The following is a 19043-nucleotide window of genomic DNA, read 5'->3' as shown; positions in this document are numbered from 1 at the left end:
GGGCCTAAATAAACCACTGGAAATGTCATTACTGCAGTGGAGAAACTCAACGAAATGACAGTTTGAGATGGCTTCACTTGACATGTTAGATGACACCCAAAGGAAAGAGTCAGATGATAATTATATAACAAACACTAATATAACAAATACTAAAACTAAAGTCTAAGCTATATCATGAACGAACTTAGAAAATTCACACAAGGTGTCAGCAACATATAGTATTTTCTTGGAGTCTAAGAATCACATAAGTTGAACAGAGTGTAACATACTGTAATTATTAGCACATTCTAAGTGGGAGACAGTGTCCTTTGTTGGCTCATTTATTCTGGAGGCAATCCGACTTCAGACCAGTGACAAGTGGAGTACCACAGGGTTCAGTCCTGAGTCCTCTCCTGTTTGGTATCTACTTTTCTAAAGTACAGGCTAACACAGAAGGTTTTTGGCTAATGAAGTTCGCAGATGACTGCAAACTAGGAGTCATAATTGAAACATCTAACGATGTGGACATCCTACAAAAGGGCTTCACTGTGACAGATGCCTGATGTCAAAGCCATGGCCTCAAGCTCAATGCCAAAATGTGCATTGTCATCTCCCTTTGGTAAAAACTCTGTACCCATGAGCTACCACATAGGTGGTAGTCTACTTAACACCGAAAGTGTGATAAGAGACCTTCGGACACAGGTGGACAGTAGTCTCTCCTTTGATAATCACATCACCACAGTAGTCAGGAAATCCTTCTACGTGGCACACCTCATCACAAAAGGTTTCTCATCCAGAAAAAAAGAGGTCATTGTTCCCCTCTACTCATCACTCATTAGATCCATTATAGAGTACAATGCCCCTTTTGGTATGTACCTCACAAGACATGTGCAACAACTGGAAAGGCTGCAGAAATACCTTACAAAGAGGATTACCGGCCGCAAACAGATGCCCTATGCACACGGTCTCAAAAAAACTCCAGCTTTACTCCGTCACATATCGCCTACTCGGAGGCGATCTCTGCCTAACATACAAAGCTATGTCAAACCCAGAGCTGTTGGACATGCTCCACTTAAACAAATCCCAATCCATCCAAGCTACACGCTCTAGGGACCAAAACCTTGTCACCACAATAAACAGAACATGCTGGAGGGATAGATTCCTGTCCCAGAGACTTCCCATACTCTGAAACAAACTACCTATCTATATCAAACAAAGCTTCTCATTAGCACACTTCAAGAAAAATCATGATGATTGGATGGGAAATAGGAAATTCACCCCGGGATAACCTCTGTGGCTCTGCTCGACAGGGGCACAGGAAAATAATTTTCTTGGGTGGCGAAAGCCAGGGTACCTTTTTTGCTAGGCTTATATAGGCCCTAGAGCCAATAGCCTAGTACCTACTTATGAACCTGTGAACCTATGGTCCTCTCCAGTGCTGCCACCTACTGGAGAGAGAGAGAGATGTGGGGCCTTGTTGCATGCAATACAAGGATGGGTGCTACATCTATTGAGTGATATTCATTAAGTAACCTTCACTTTTACACAGGCAGGACTTTGCACATAAAGACAGGAAGCTTAAGAGACCCTGACATCTATGAGTATGTAGCTCAGTCAGAATGGGAGTGGCTTGCTTTAAAAAAAGAAAGTCTCCAGATGGCTGCCTGGATGACAACCTTCTCTGCAATTATCTCAAAGCCTAGCAAGTACTGAAATTACTGAATAAGATAGTAGCATCTGAGGAGGGCATAATGGTTAGCAGGCATAGAAACAATGGACCTTAAAAGGTATAGATTGTAAATTGAAGTTAATCTGATTTTCTTCTTCATTTTTTGAGTCCACAGATCAGCCCATTGACTTCCCCTTCTGCACCCAGTTGACCCATTCTTTCCTTCACTGGGGCAAGATTCTTCCAGCCCATTTGTTCCCTGGTGGAGGTCATAACTTTCAACCTCTAAGCACAAGAAATCTGGACAAAGTCAAAAATAATAGGGGACAAAGGTCCAAAAATTACAGACAAATTTTAACTATTGCTCTTATAGCCTTAAGAAGTTGCTAGAATTAGAGGTGTTGTGTTAGACTGCATTTCCTGAAAGCTATCAAGTTTAAAACTTAAATGACTGTCATTGGTTACTGACTTCAATCCTCAATTATTTGACAGAAAACCACACATTTTATGAGGACAAGACCAAAAATATGAGGCCAGAATATGGACATTCTGTGAAAATATGGACAGTTGAGAAGCATGGTGGAGGCAACAATCATGTATTAGGGAGCAGGCTTGTCTACTGATTCTGTGGACATCCTATCCTCACCCCTTGCAAGCTTGTGTACTTGATAGTTTCTCTCTGCTGGTGCATGTGCACTATGACGCACGGTCACCCTCCCAACTCTGTAGTCCACTGTTGTTGGTGATTCACCAAAATTCTTGCAGGTGTCACCAACAGAGTGAGCTGAGCTCCCTCCCTCCCTCTAAAAGATAAATGAGCTAGTATCAGCCACATATTCCAATCTTCCCCTATCCATTCTCCACAGTCCATGTGACACTAGTTGAACACAGATCACCTTGGGAGCAGTCTGCACTTTATCCCTCTGAGTCATGGGGCTGGGATAAGATGCCTAGAGTTTCAGGTTGCAAAGGAATTTATACATTAAACTTGATGAGATTGTTTTCAAGGTGAATATAGAACATCACGCTGTGGATACATCCAGCCATCAGTCCTTTGTTGAAGCTGAAAGGGTCTTTGTAGTATATTAAAAAAATCTCCAAAGTGAGTAGCAATTTCATTGTCATGCAGGTGAGGATAGTAAAGCAGTGTGTAGCTTTAGATTGTTATGGAATATACACTGTTACTCAAAACAGAACTTTTTATTCTAGTGAGAATTTGCTTTTTTCACTTAATGACAAGTATTATAAAATATAGAGATACCTGGGAATTCAGTAAACTCCTTGTAGGCTTCGCTGGAAGCCTACACAGAATTTATGTGTTAGTGCGATGAACAGCAGTGCTAATCACATAATCGTGCTGCTCATTGCACTTACAAGTATACAAGTACAGTTCCGTGGCCAGCAACAGTGCTGCCACTAGGAAACTGTGCAGAGCAGCACAGGTACAGAAACAAGAATCAGTCAGGTTTGTTAACGAGCAAACCTGCTCGGCAAGATTGCACGGATAGCCACAGTGATTTCTGGAAGTGAAAATACTGCAGTAACAGCAGCATTCATAGAGTAAAGAAAACAGTTCTGACTTCAATGTACACTACAACAATTATTTGCAGAATGAAATAATAGGGGGAGAGACAGCAAGGGCAAATACAATGGAACATACACTAGGCAGAGGATGTGTGCTGATGAAAACGGGCACAGACATGAATGATAGGAATGAGGAAAGAGGAAGACGGAAGGGTAAATATGGCAACATCCACAAGATAGGATATTTTAATGTATGTAAACTTCCAAGACAAGTCAGTAGTATTACAATAAGCACACATGTAGACAGCATTGTACATACTGCTGTCTACACATCTTGTGCAAGTATATTATATCATCATACAATAGTATATACGTGATGGTCACACATGGTTACATGTCAGTGGAGATAAGCAGTTGTGATATAAACATGACTGACTTTCTTACTGGAGAGAACATTTAGCAATGACAGTATATCCAATAGGTGGTATATGTATAGTGTAAGGATCTGCAAGATAACTTGATTGGAAATGACTGACATGTCAGCATACATCCCAACTGGTCATGGACACACAGCAACAGACTCCTGTACAAATGTAGACAGAAACAGGCACAATCAGGGACATTTTTACAATAGTATGACCATTTATGTATGGCTTCGACAGAGTATGTGAGTGTAACATATTATAAATGTTCTGCAGGAAAACGTGCACAACTGTAATGATTGTCAGCATGCTGTAAGGGGAATTGACCATACCTTCCACAGAAATGACCACTTTTTGGAGGGGTTAAGAGGCATAATGTTAACCTGAAGTTGAACTCAGGGGCAATCCTAGTTACTTGAGATGTTTGTATGATACATAAGCCACAAACTCCACCTGCAAGAATCAAACCCATGCCATCAAAGTTGTCACTGAGCTGTGTATTTACTGCAACTCTGAAAGACGTATCATACAAGTATCTAGAGCACCTTTAAGGGAAGTCTGCAATGTCAAATCCTAATGGGTATGCGTCCCAAAGAATAGTTCTGTATGGCTGACAAGATGCACGGGAGCTTACTGTTCAAAATGAAATACACTTCACTAAAGTATCCTGGCTGACATAGATATTGGCCAGATGGATAAAAACAATAACAAACAACACATTATTATGAGTGAATTTTTTACACGCAGTTGCATATTGTATTCACCTACTAAATGTAATTGCAATGCATATTGTCTGATGCATCTACAATTGATGTATGAGACTGATGGCAATGCATCAACTAAGCCCATGTGCACAGAGAGTACAGCAGTGCAACGTCTAGTGTCACTGTGATATTGTATACATACCAAACACTACATGGAGCACCCTACATAACTACATGTCAACACTCAGCACATGTGCCACATGATCACTGTCCCCCCTGACATTGCCAGTAAAAATGTTATACTGCCATGAAATCCTGACATACATCCATATGTCTTCATGCAAACTGTCAAGAGGTAATACTGATGTGATGTAGTGGTACATCCATAAAGCAGTGCAGTCACACTACAGGTGAATCTATGTTACAACTGGACATCAGGCCAAATAACATGTTTGGTCTGAATCAAATGCAACACAGTGGAACTGTTAATGCAGTCATACAACTCTACCTATTTCACATCATTACATCAGTTGTACATCATATATCTATGTGTATAACAGTGGAAATGTGTGAGTGAGGGCCCATCCACCATATGTTGACACATGACAACTGAGGTGGATATGGCTCATGCAGAACAGTTGATGGCACAAATGCCGACAGTCACACAATGCTGCGGGGGAACACCTGTATAATTCTTGTGAATACCAACACCATAGTGCATACAAAGTTGCAAGTGAATCTCAGCATGCCATACATTTGTCTGTATAACAGCATTACAACATGTGACTGAACCCAGGCGTATGTGCCCATGTAGTCAATATGACGTACTTTTGCTGTATGCAAGATAACATTTCCAGATGCTAGGTATATACACACACACACTTGTGCCATACTGCATCATTCACTGCGATGACTGCATGACAACTGTGTAGAATGTTGATATACTGCAATACAAGGACACATGCCTTAGTAAGGCAACAATATACATATATCATCCAATGTCAACAGTCCTCAGGAGGCATATTACTACAGCTGTTATGGAAAAAACATGTATCCAAATGTCAGCAATGGCCATCAGTATGGTAGCTCGGTTTACAGATTGGAACTGTTGTATGGATTTACTACATCCACACCTCAACATAGCACATGTGGATGACAACACCTTTGACATGGACAATGTTCAGAGGGTCAAAGGACATTATTAGGCTACTGGCCAAAAGCACATAAAATTCTGCCCATTATTATACAATTTAAACACAAATTGCTGTAGCTATCTGACAGAAGATAATAGGGGTATGTAGATATGTGTGCATGAGTTTGATTTAATAGAGATTGCCTCTGTCCATATGTGACATGCATGACCCCATGACATAATTAGCAATTACACATCCAGTGGTCTAGAGATGGCTTGCAGAGGGTCATGGAGGGGCTGTGCTTCATGATATGTGTATGAATCTTTGAGATGATGACATCCTCAGTGTTCCACAGTATGGATGTTACATTGACAGAGAGAAAAAGGGATGTTGAATTCAGGGGCAATGTAAAAGGTTGTCCTGAGTGGTAGTCAAATGAAAAGTGATTCAAAACATCATACAATGACTGTAATATACCACCAACCACACACACACGCACACATACACACACACACGATGTTGCCTGAGGTCAGAGTTTAATACTATACCTAAGGAGGTATAGAAGCTGCATTCTGCAGTGTAAGACTAGCACCACCACAGATGTCTGATTTTAACAGTGTCACTGTGCACTTCATAGCGGTTAACATCATTATTTGATGCAGAGAAGAAGATGTTGCCAGGTGTGTATTATCCCCAGAATAGTAGGTGAATGAATACACACAGAAGTTAATTGCTGTGAGATCATAACCCCTACCTATGTAGTTATACAAGGTGCAAAACACAGAACTTAATGCTAACATGACTGCACAAATCTGTCTTTTTAACAGTATGGCAGTGCACTTTATGGAGGATGACATCATCAGTGGATGCAGAGAAAAAGATGTTGGCAGGCATGTGTGACATAACTGTGGACTCTCATTCTGGTGTAAAATTGTCTCTAGACTGATAGTTGAATGAATACACACACTCATGTTGACTGCTGTGAGATTAGAACCCCTATCTATCTAGTTACACAAGCTATAGAACACAGTACTTAGTGCTAGCACCACCACACAAGTCTGTCTTTAATACTGTCACAGTGCATTTTATAGAAGTTGACAAGATCAGTGGATGCAGAGAAGAAGATTTTTGGAGGTCTGTATGAAACTGCTGAGGAGTCATAAAGCAATATAAAAGCATTTTCAGAATGCTCCTTGAGTGAAGGTGGCAGGACATGAGCTCTTAACTACACACACACACACACACACACACACACACACACACACACACACACACACACACACACACACACACACACACATTGACTGCTGTGAGACCAGACACCCTAGTTACAGTAGTTAATACTTACACCACTGTAGAAATATGGTTTGAATAGTGTCAGAATGCACTTTATAGAGGATGATATCTTCAGTTTATGCTGAGAAGAGGATATTGGGAGGGCTGTATGAAATTGCTGTGGAGTCATGTAGTGGTGTAAAAGTATCTTCTGAATGCTACTTGAGTAAGGGTAGCAGAACCTGTACTCATGCTCTTCTGACTGCACACAGAAGTTCAGTGTTGTGAGATTAGAACACCTACTTGTCTAATTAGACAAGCTAGAAAACACTACTTAACAAGTGCCACCACAGATATCTGATTTTTATAATGCCAGAGTGCACTTTATACAGGATTACATCATCATAGTGTTGCAGGTTACATGTACTGTTGTGAGACTTGTTTGCAAAGGCAGAACATATCTGCGGTATTAAGATATATATCCTGGGTGTTATTGGTTAGGTTTCTAAAGATTCTTGTGCCATTAGCCTAGTAATCACCCATGAACATATGATAAGATTGTGTGATTGCAATTTGCAAAAGTACATATAAATACATCATGGCAACCTAGGTGAAAGAAGCTATCATGAATGTGTATTGCACAAGTGAGACAGACATGTACCTATTTTTCAGGATACTGCATAAATGACACACATACAAACAAAGAAACACACACTTTGGAAATAGCAATAGTGCAGTGATGGGGATATGTGTCTTCATATTCAGATGAAGGTATGCCCACATTAATAGAAGTTACTGATGATATCAATGTGATATGATAATGGATAATCAATGTCTAGTGTCACTGTAAACCTATAGGAAATGTATCAGTGCAGATATGCTTTGTAACACTAGAGAGTGTTTGACAATGGCCCAAGTCCTGATATACAGTTTGGAAGCACATTGCTGCAGGGCACACATGAATATCAGAAAGTATGTGTCCAGTGAAGTACACATCACTGCTCTTCTCTTGTGTTTATGAATGCATTACCATGTATTGGAGGATTACAGCCCAGTAACCAGAGTTAGACATGCTGAGCACCTCTTCACACAGTGCATCACTGAGAAGCTGATTTGCGTGGATGATAGCAAAGCATTCATGCATGTATGATTTGGATTTCAGGAATTCAGCTTGGACTTGTGAAGTAGCAGTGTCCACTGGTTCTCATTGCCAAACTGTGCACAAATAGGGACATACAGTAACTGACCTGATTGGAGTTAACTGCAAAATACATCTGTTGAGAATGTTTATATGTTATCATAAAAATTGCTGGCATATACTATGATGTGCATCCATGTTTGAAATATTGGGGCCATGGTTTTAGTACAGAAATAACTGTTGGCCATGCCTTCCCCATTTGCTTGACATTAAGAGCTGAGCAAATGTGGTTCTCTGCTTAAGGTAAAAAGTGCAAGATTTAATTTGGTTTGCCTTCCTCCATACAAACAGGAACAGTGACAAGGTGTGGATGTCAGCACTCTGGACAGTGCTGAGTGTGGAACAATACACCAGCTACCTAGCTTTTGCTGTGACACAGTTTATAAGAGCAGTGGGGCTCTAGTCAGAGTGCAGGTGAGCCAGGGTTGAAATCCAGATGATTTTGTTTTTTACAAATAGTGTCAGGATGTCATTAGCCAAGTAAAAGTGATCATGAATGCAAATGTGGCAATCAATGACTACAGTAAAGTGTGTGCTTTCCACAAATTCTATCAATAATGCCTGTCTCATTACACTTGTACAACTAGTTGCTGTTTTGCAGGCCTCACTGCAAATCACAAGTTAATTCTGTGTACAGCTTTCTGAAAATGACAAGGTGGTGGTACATCTTTTGAAATGATTATTATGACTCAGCAGATATGACTAACTATTTGTGTAAGGCCAGATATCCTGAAAAGTTTGTGCAGTACACTTCTACACAATAAGGGCAATTTCTACGTCATATTAGATGAACATTTCATTCATCACCTGAATATCACACAAAAGGAATCCTACAGCAGATACTGATGTAGGGTCTGTTGAATCCTGCCCGTTGTCTTTTAGTTTAAAATGCCTAGAGAAAAATGAGCTGTCATGACAGTGGTGTAGATCATGATCCTGGCATACCTCTCAACTGTCCTGATTTTCACAAAATGTCCAGATTTTCACCTGATATTTTTTTGTCTGCTCCTCATAAAATTTGTGGGTTTCTGGCAAATCAGTGAGGACTGAATTCACTAAGTAATGGCATCCATTTGAGTTTCAGATTTCACATCCTACAGAAAATACATGGCAAAACAAAACCTTTTATTCTATCATCTCTCTAAGTTTATAAGAGCAATACCTAAAATCTGTCTGTATTTTTTGACCTTTGCCCCCAATTACTTTTGGCTTTATTCAGATTTCTTGTGCTAACAGGCTGAGAGGTATGATTCAGGCAGGTGTCTAAGTATAACTATACCTTTCATGTAAGAGGACCACACTGTTCAATACACTCAAAAACAATGAAATAACATCATAAACAGCATCATTAACTGGCAACTGATATAGCATGTCCTACTTTAAAGCATGCAGAAATTGAATGAAGCATTTAACATCATAGTTCCCCATATCCTTAAAGTAGCCAAACTTCTGCAGCCTCTTGATTTTTATAGCCCCCCCCACACAATTAATATAGGTAGAGGGTCACTAACAGAGTCACCCATGCTATTTACTAATTTAATATCACTTGCTGTATTAGTAAGTAAGAAATCTAGTATATTTCAATGAGATTTGTCTACTGTTATTATCATGTTTATCAACTGATTGAGACCATTGACAGATGGCTAAAATCATCCCACGAAGTTATTTGGTCAGTACTTCAAAAACTTTTAATGGTGAGCTCTTTGCTTTTACACTGCGTGTGAGCTGATGAAGAGCTCCATCTGTAATGAATGTTTGTGTCCCTGGGGGCAATATAAATGCAGACTCCTGAGATGGTCTTTAATTTATTAATTTGAATTTGGACAAAGATGAATTCTGTCTCTGTAGTGACCATGGACTTCTTTCTTGATGTAAACAGGTCAGCTTGTAATGCTACAAGATGATAACGCCTACTGTATTATTATGTTTGTTTGTCTAATCACAGGTTGTTATACACGGGGGTGGGCGGCATGAGTTTAAGTCAAGTAACATCTTTTAGATATGTTATGAAAACTATTACAGACCAACCCACTCATAGTCACAATGGGTTTTGTCATTGCTACTTCTGACACTGTTAGGGCAGAGTTTTAGATAAGGAACATTCTGAAAATCATAGTGTGCTAGATCAATGCCACTTTTTATGGATAATGTCTTAGCTGGAACAAATTTCTCTAGAAAGTAAAATAATGGATGTTAGGTGGCATATATGCAGCTTAACTTGTTTTCATATTGTATTTTAATTGTTTTTGAGATGTGGTTACATTTGCATCTTGATAAACATGGTTGCATTTTGCATCTTTTAACACCATTGGGTTAATCAATAACTAACTCATCCTTAACCCAGCGAAAACTAAGCTTTTTCTTTTCCTCCCAAAATATATGTCCAACCTTAAAACTTCCTTCACTTTCTCTTCCTAGACAATACCATCATTCATACTGACTCCCACACCAAACTCTTAAGAATTACTATTGATGATCAATTGAAATTCGACCAGCATATCCAACAATCCATCAAAAAAGGCCAATCAAAAACTTAGCTTCCTGTATAGAAACAAAATTCTTATCCATCACCTTGAGGACTTCACTGGCTCAAGCCAACCTCCTTCCTTGCCTACTTTATGTTTCCCCTATATTCACCCACCACCAAGCAAATCATTCAAGCAAACTTGAACAAACTTACAACCAGATAGCCAGATTTGCCTGTAACCTCCCTTACAAATCCCATCACTGCCTGGCCTTTAAATAACTACATTGGCTTTAATTCTCTTGTCCCTCACTGTCCACCCTCCTATCTATACAAACCTTCATGATCTCTCCATAGTGCTGACCAACTGCTACTTGACATCTACAGGCCTAACAAAACAATAGGCAGATTACTTTATAAATACTCCACATCTCAAACTTGAAACAAACTCCCAGCTAATATACATTCTATCCAATCTTCGATCCATTTCAAAAGAGAATAAAAAAAAAACACCTTTCTAACTCTCCCTCTTGCACCTGTCGCCACCCTACCTAACATGTGCTTCTCCAATCATTAGACTATAACAATTCTCCTAGCTTCAATATAACTTCATAATAACTAGAACTGTGGTATCTTAGCTATGCCACAAAGCAATACTGTACTTAAACCTTATCTTCTCTCTTTCTTAGCTACTATACTTCCCACCACCCCTCTTCTCATAACTGTTCTCTTTCACTTGCTTAATTCTCCTAACCCCCCCCCCCATTTCAACCTTCCTAGTTAATACTTCTTCTTCCTCTGTATTCAACTTGATTTAGTCATTAAAGATGTTTCTGGGGCTATGTTTCATTTTTCTGATGCCCTATTTTAAATCTACATTCTTATACCATCTTTCTACCTCAAGTATTTTTAGCTATTCTTTTTGCAGAATTTTATCTTTTGTTAAGTTCCATTAAGGCATGAATGTATGTTATGTATTCATATTCACAGTACTTCTATTGTAACATTATTGTTATTGTTATTGTTCTTTTTTATTTTTATTTGTGTGGAGCTTTTCTCCTCAGGTGTCCACTGAAAATGGGCCATCAGCCCAGTTTGGACTAACCCAGTTAACAAAAGAAAAATAAATAAATAAATAAATTTGACTTTAATAACATTTATGAAAAGTTTCAAAGTGTATTTTATTTTGTTAACAACTGGTCATAAATATTCCTAAAATTATTTATTTGTATTTTAGATAACATCTTTCAGTCTTAGGGCTGTGAAAGTGTTACTGATTAGTCAAGATTATTTGAGCTGAACTACATAAAATGTACACAGGAACCCAAATGGTAAAAGGAAAGACCAGAGCTTATATTGGCATTGCATTTTTTCATTGGGTGATTCTTTCTCAATTTTGAGGGGAAACATGAAAGTAGAAGTAGGCAGTGCAGTATTACAAGTCAAACTGCCTTAGGAAGGGAGAGTTCCTACAGATGGCAGGAGGATTACATCACCTAGGCATCTGTATCTTGATGTCGATGCCTGCAAAATGTTTCTTAGTCACCAACAGGATCCAAGGAGCATGAGTGGGATGAAGAGAGGAGGCTGGTGGTATCCACTAGGGTATATGTTGCTTGAAGTGGAAAAAGAACAGGTAGCAATGCTTGTGGGTTACGGAGTTAAAAGTTCACCAGACATATTACACACTGGGCAAGTGAAACAGGCTGTAGGCTGAAGGATTTCTGCATCTAGTAGGACTACCAGGACTGTCTCACAAGTGAAGTGCACAACTATAGAGATGTTCTTGTAGAATACATTTTTCTACAGAGCTGTATCATTCCCTATTGTGACCTGTAGTAATATACCTTACAACCCATCTCTGCTGAAAGAAAATGCCAAATGTATCAATAAAGAATGCAAGTAATGTACATCGTTAACAAATAATACAGGTAATGTATGTGATATACAAGATTAATACCACTACATAAGATTGCATTCATCCTATCCCTCATCATTGCATACTTATAATGCTCCCCCCACAACTAGTTAAGTGAACTGTGGACAACTAATTGGTGAATAATAAATACCCTGGAGGTGTGCACTTGTGAACATTGAAAAAATTAAAGTTGCACACACAGAGGTAAAAGGAATTCAGTAATATATTATTATTCTATGAAGTTATGTTTTAAGGAAAAATAGCAGGTGTAGGTGTGATGCAGATTGACATCTTTATTAAATTAGTACAACCAAGAAAATCCTAAGACTAAGAGTCTGAGGTAGTTGTTTCTTACTTATGCAGGGCAGTGCAGTATATTAGTGTAAGCAAAGAGCAGTGTTCCAGCTTGCAAACAGAATGATCATTTAAATGTGACATGAGAACATAGCACCAGCCACAGATATCACTTTAACAATAGGTATTAATGGTCTGTTCAAGAATTAGAAAGAGCACACATACTGTCATATATTAGCCACTGTGTAGGGCTGCATAAGAAACTGCAGAGATTTTAAAGTTTTGATACTACACTATTAACTTTCAGAGACTAAGATCTTCAAGACATTGTAAACTCAGATGTGGGTAACATTTATACATGAAAATTCAGCGTAGTGCTGTTTGCCCAATCTATCAAACTGGCACTTCTTGGGTTGAATTTTGAAATTAATTAACTTCATGATAACACTCAGTTGGAAAGAAATTTTAAACATGTAAATGAGGTTATCACAGGAATGATAGGAAATGCAAGATTAATCAACCAGAGGCCATGTATGCCTTGCCAATTGCCACCCTCATGCTGTAACAATCTTTTCAAGGAGGACAAGGCCTGCAAGTCTTGGAGTGCATTATAGGGCATGCTCCAATTGTCTAAGCTATTTTTAAAGGCTGGCATGAAGTCACATTGCTTGACATGCAAGGGGACTGTATTCCAAAGCATAGGGGAGCACTGGGTAATAAACTTATTGATCCAGTTAGTTTTATTTATTATTTGATATAAATTAAGATATGCTGTCCTAGTGTTGATTACAGTACCTGATATATCAAGAAACAGGAGGACACAGATAGGCACAGCACAGGTAAAACTATATCTCACAGAGTACAGGGAAATGGATTCCAGCCTTTCCTGATAACTTAGACTTTTGAGGTTCAGGATCCCATTTATCAGGGACCACTACATTTTTTGAGTTTTTTTATGTGTCTTTTGAAATACATTCCAGAGGCTGCAATATATTCTATGATGGGTCTAACCAAGGCAGAGTAAAAGAAAACAATAACTTCTTTGGTTTTAAATGAGATGCCCACTACAATAATTGTGAGATATAGTAGGACATTCTGACTACAGTTGCTACATGGTGATTGAAGGACAGGGAAACATCAACCCAGGTGCTCAAGTCCCTGATCACAGACTCACTGGAAAGTGGGGTGTCATTGATGCTGTAGGTGGTACGTATTTGTTGTTTTCCAAAGGAGATGATATTGCATTCTTTAGTATTTCATTTTAGCCCTTTTTCAGTGCACCAGAAGTTAATGTGTGCTAGTTTCCTTGGAAGGTTATTAGTATAATTTTTTGATTTAACCACTATACCCAGCCTACTACCATAGGTTCATAGGTGTGTACTAGGCTAATAGTCCTGGAGCCTTTACAAGCCTAACACATAGGATTACCCTGGCATCGTGCCACCTGACCTTATTTCCCAGTGCCTCTGTCAAGTAGAGCCACTGGAGTGATCCCCAGGGTGAATTTTCTATTTCCCATCCACTCATCAAGATTTCTCTTGAAGAGGGCCAGTGAAGTTCTCTATTTGGCATGTATAAGAAGTCTATTCCATAGCATGGGCAATCTCTGGGTTATGAACCTGTCCCTCCAGCACGTTCTGTTGATTGTGGTAATTAGGTTGAGGTCTCTGGAGCATGTAGTGCAGAGGGATTGGGATTTCTTTAGATGTAGCATTTCTAACAGAGCTCGGTCAGACATGGCTTTGTAAGTCAAGCAGAGATCGCCTCTAAGTAGGCAATATGCGACAGAGAATAGTTGGAGTTTTTTGAGTCTGTCCATATAGGATGTGTTTAAGGCCTAGGATCCTCTTTGTGAGGTACTTTTGCAGCCTCTCCAGTTGTTGCAGGTGTCTAGTGAGGTACATGCCAAATGGGGCATTGTACTTGATGACTGACCTAATGAGGGAAGAGTAGAGCGAGACAATGACCTCTTTCTTCCTGGATGCAAAACCCTTAGTAATGAGATGTGCCACATAGAAGGACTTTCTGACCACAGTGACAATGTGGTGGTCAAAAGAGCGGTTGCTGTCAGCCTGTGTTCCCAGATGTCTTATAATGCCTTCTGTGTTCAGTGGACTACCATTGATGTGGTAATTCATGGGAACCGGGTTTTTCCCAAAGGGGATGATGACACATTTTTTTGGCACTGAGCTTTAGGCCATGGTTCTGACACCAGTCATTGGTCTCTCAGTGAGGCCTTTCTGTAGGATGTCAACATCACTTGGGGAGTTAATAATAGCTCCCAGCTCGCACTTGTCTGCGGCCTTTGTCAGCCAGAGTCCCTTTGTGTTGGCCTGGACTTTAGAGAGGTAGATACCAAACAGGAGAATACCCAGGACTGAATTGTTAGGGGGTAAAGTGTGCCTGTTAAATCTTGTGAGCTTCTTTGAAAGGGTCATGTAAGCAGGAGACAGTAGTCACACTATTCACACTGTCATCTTGGATCTGGCAAAGACATCTGCCACCATGCTGCATAATAGGAGTGTTAATGTCTTCAAATATTGATTCATCTCCATAAGTGAACTTACTCAGCCAGAGATCTTTCTTGTCAGTGTTTAGGACAGATATTTAAATGCCAAAAAGGAGACACCTCATACTGAACCTTGGGGAATGACACTGGTCATCTTTTCCAAAACTGAGGAGATATCACTGACCCTGGTAAAATGTGTTTTGTCCTTGAGTCAGATTGCAATCCATCTTACCATATCTGAATCAATATTTAAAGCCATTAACACTCCCATCATGTAGCATGGTGTCAGACGTCTTGGCCATATCCAAGATGACAATGTGAATAGTGTGACTACTGTCTCCTGCTTACATGACCCTTTCAAAGAAGCTCACAAGATTTAACAGGCACACTCTACCCCCTAACAAATCAGAATTGTTGTGGGTAAGGAATGATCCAATTTTTAATACCCTGGTTTAAGAAATCAGTGCTGATGCATAAGGCTGAAGAGTCTGCAGTTTCCCAGGTCAGTGGTAGGTCCACCCTCATAGACTGGCATCACCATCACAGTGTACCATGACTCATTAAGGCGTATGCTAAACAACTTAAGAAAGTAATTAGCAAGAGCCTGCTTCACACTATTTATTAGACAAACTGATAAATTTTTGGGACCCACTAAAAGATGTTTTGGTCTTGGAGAGCGATTTAAAGATATGATCCTTGGAGATGGTTGTGGGAGTGACTCAGTGATGTTTGGTGTAAGGATGATAGTTTCAGTGAAGAAATTTGCAGCAAACCTATTTTCCAATATGTTGGCAATTTCTTTTGGATTTGATTCTTAATATAGATAAGTTTGAAGTAGTGATGTAAATTATTCCACAGTTTTCTAATGTAGCTAACAAAGAACTTTTAATTATCCTTAGTGTCAGCAGCTAGTGTACACTTATGGAATGCTTTGTTAGTCTTCAGAGCAGCGTTCTGTATTTTTGGTGAGTCATTTGTATATTTCATTTGTGATTTGAGTGTCCTGATAGGGTTAAATTGTGTAACTTTTGAGATTTCTTTCCATGAATGTAAAAATGTTAGTTATATATTGCTCTGGATTCCATATGGACTTGGGCATGCAGTAACATGATATGCTGATCAGTTATTCCACACCTTTGGTCAAAATGTAGTGCTATGCTAGATACATGCAACCAGTCCCAAAAATAGTTTGACTCTGTTCACCAAATTAGGTCAGTTTATACAATAATGAAGGTCACCAATGAATGAGGCTAAATCTCTGGAGAAGCCAATAACTTCAATAGGCAGTTTTGCAAAACAGAAGCTCCATCTCTAAGTCAGATTGGGTAATGCTGGCAGCACTGGCTCAGAAGTCAGACTGCCTACAGTAGTGACCTTCTCATACAGGTGGATTTGTACTACACAGTCTGGGACCTGAAATGAAGGGGAAACTGGGAACAACGTGTCTGCATAGTTAAAAATAGTGTGAGCCCCCCAACCTCTAGTGTGGATGGTATGTAGTGCCCTTCAGTGAAAATGGAGTAGATTACCTTGTTAGACTAGTAGGCCTCATATGCCATTACCTTGCTCTGAATATGAAAATGTAAGCATGATGACTGTGTTGACCATCCTGTCTGCATTCACCTACCTGCTGTGCAGGTGGAGTTCCTGAGAAGGATGGCCTGAGGCTATGCAGCTCCAACTATATGTAGCCCTGGTACTGCAGAAAGGCTTTATCCATGCAATATCTGAGTTAACAAAGTAAAAACTATTATACCAGAGAACTCTGGCCAGACACAGCAGGGCCATCTGATCCTCAGATAACTTTTGCTGACACCAGGAATAGGTAAGAGGCTCATTTGCATGGAATGTTATGATGACATCTCATTATCCATTCCTGGTGTTGGGGACTCCTTGCCCTTCTCTCCTTTGGTATTGCGAGGTACTGCATTAGGTGAAACTTGCCCTCCCACAGTGATGTCATCTTAGGAGCAGGCCAGAAAAGTAATTTACCAGCTGCAAGAGCGGGATGACAGAAGCTCTTCCCTCCTCTACTATGAAGCTTTTTTTTGGAATCCCTCCCATAATTATAATTATGAAACTATTTGAATTCTAGACTGATAACTGCAGTCTTGCCTTTCCTATAGTCACAATACTAAGTTAACTAATGGAGTAACATTTTTTTTTAACATTAGCAGTTTCTTTCCTATACAGCTATGATTGCAATTCATGCAGCATAGATTTCTACCATCTTTTAGGCTATTTCTCTGCAATGATCTGCTGAAGCTACAATGAAGACTGATTAACAGTGAATAATGCAGTTAAGAATTACATGGCTTACTTGTAAGAGTTATGCTTCCTTTTCTCTATTAATGCACTAGAAGTTACAGAGGCAAAGACATTATAAACTTGTTTGCGGTTGCACTACTTATTACCAAAACTGAGATAGGGATTCATATGAAATAATAGTACATTTAAAAACAGCAAATCACTCACTGCCAAGTAAGGGGTAAGGGGTAATTAGAGGAAGTACAGTATTCAGAAATACTCATAGTGATCAAGAAAGCCTAAAAACGGTCTTCGCCTTCTGCTTACTTCCAGTTCTGTTATTTCAATGGTGCATAATAAAACTGTTCTCAGACAAATTATGACTCCATTATAAAGGTAATTTTTATTTTACACTGCTATCCCACACTGCCATCTGATGTTACACATTTACAAAATGCTCACTCTTGTGTGATCCCGACTTTTCCTGCCATAATCCTGGGTCAAGGAACTACTCCCTGTCAGTCTGGCTTCATACAAGCAGGTCACAGCATCCAATATGCTTAGTTTTATATTCGGTGACCACTGTCTCATTATGATTTTATTTTTCATCACAAAGACTCTCAAATTCCAAGCTCTGTAACATAGCTCCATTCCTTTATTAAAAAGTTATCATTAACCACTCCCATGTCAGCTGTCCAACAATGACTAATATCTGGTGATGATTCATTATCATTCCAGCTCAGAAAGAGTGATTATTAAATCAAATGTCCTTTCTATAGTGGTCAAAATACAAACAATTCAGTAGGTTTTAACAGGCGTTTAGACTTTTATGTGGCAGCAGTACTATGTGGCAGGTGCTAAAGGATAGTGCTATAAGATATTTTAGAGCCTGCTTTAGTACATCTCTATAAGTCAAACAATGAGGTTTTGCTTTTTGTCGATGTTGATAACCCATTAATGTCTTTGTATTCTGGCATAGGTGTTCCTTGATGTTTAGCAACGAAAACTCAGGCACAAGTCATTGATCTGCTGTTTTGTTTCACCTTTTCTCAAGACAATCCTTTATCAAAGAATCTTTGATGTCTTGTGATAGGCCCAAAACTCATTCCATTCTACATGAACAGAGTTCTGATTTTCAGAAATGCATATCTTTATTTAATCTCCAAACAAGGTAATACACAAAATCATGTGTACAGTACATTTTTTTCTTTACATATCTGATGCCACACTGGTGTAGTGTTTTGTAATTGTTTTACTATTCTTATTTCTTTAGAAAATATCAGGGATGTCTTCTTATATTAAGGCCTTGGCCCTAAAGAAGTAGCTGTGATAGACACGACCCTATGCTTCCACTATCCACGCTAAATTAATTCTACCTGTTCAGTGCCCTTCCTATCCCTACAGTATGAGACCTTCTCTCAGGTGACATGCCACAATTTCTTATTGTGCTGATATCACAATTCACAACAAAATTTTGCTGGCTGGTACATATTTAGGAGTGAGAGTAGCAATGTTCATCATATACTTATAGCGATCCTTTGTGCTCTTCCCCCAACATTAATGAGTAGTGCTAGTGGGTATGCTCTCTCTACCACTTACTCTATGTAATTCCTGATGTTTTTTATGCTTTCTTATGCCAAAAAATAGTCATCTTGGCCTTGATACCAAGTGGACAGACAAAGAATATGGGCATGTTACCTTTGATTT

At 39.2% G+C, this 19043-nt stretch overlaps 1 protein-coding gene across 1 annotated transcript in view; it reads right to left on the bottom strand.

Annotated features, from left to right (window-relative positions):
• Positions 1–19043, bottom strand: part of LOC122795753 (shootin-1-like) — a 944918-nt gene that overhangs the window by 636790 nt on the left and 289085 nt on the right. Inside the window, exon 5 of the mRNA XM_044064066.1 lies at positions 19035–19043. This exon is cut by the window's right edge and continues 148 nt beyond it. Within this exon, the coding sequence (XP_043920001.1) occupies positions 19035–19043 (9 nt within the window). The remainder of the gene's footprint in view (positions 1–19034) is intronic.

This window comes from Protopterus annectens, chromosome 2.part2, assembly GCF_019279795.1.
Source record: "Protopterus annectens isolate FY-2018-M chromosome 2.part2, PAN1.0, whole genome shotgun sequence".
Lineage (NCBI taxonomy): Eukaryota > Metazoa > Chordata > Ceratodontiformes > Protopteridae > Protopterus > Protopterus annectens.
This window is presented reverse-complemented; position numbering and strand designations above follow the sequence as displayed.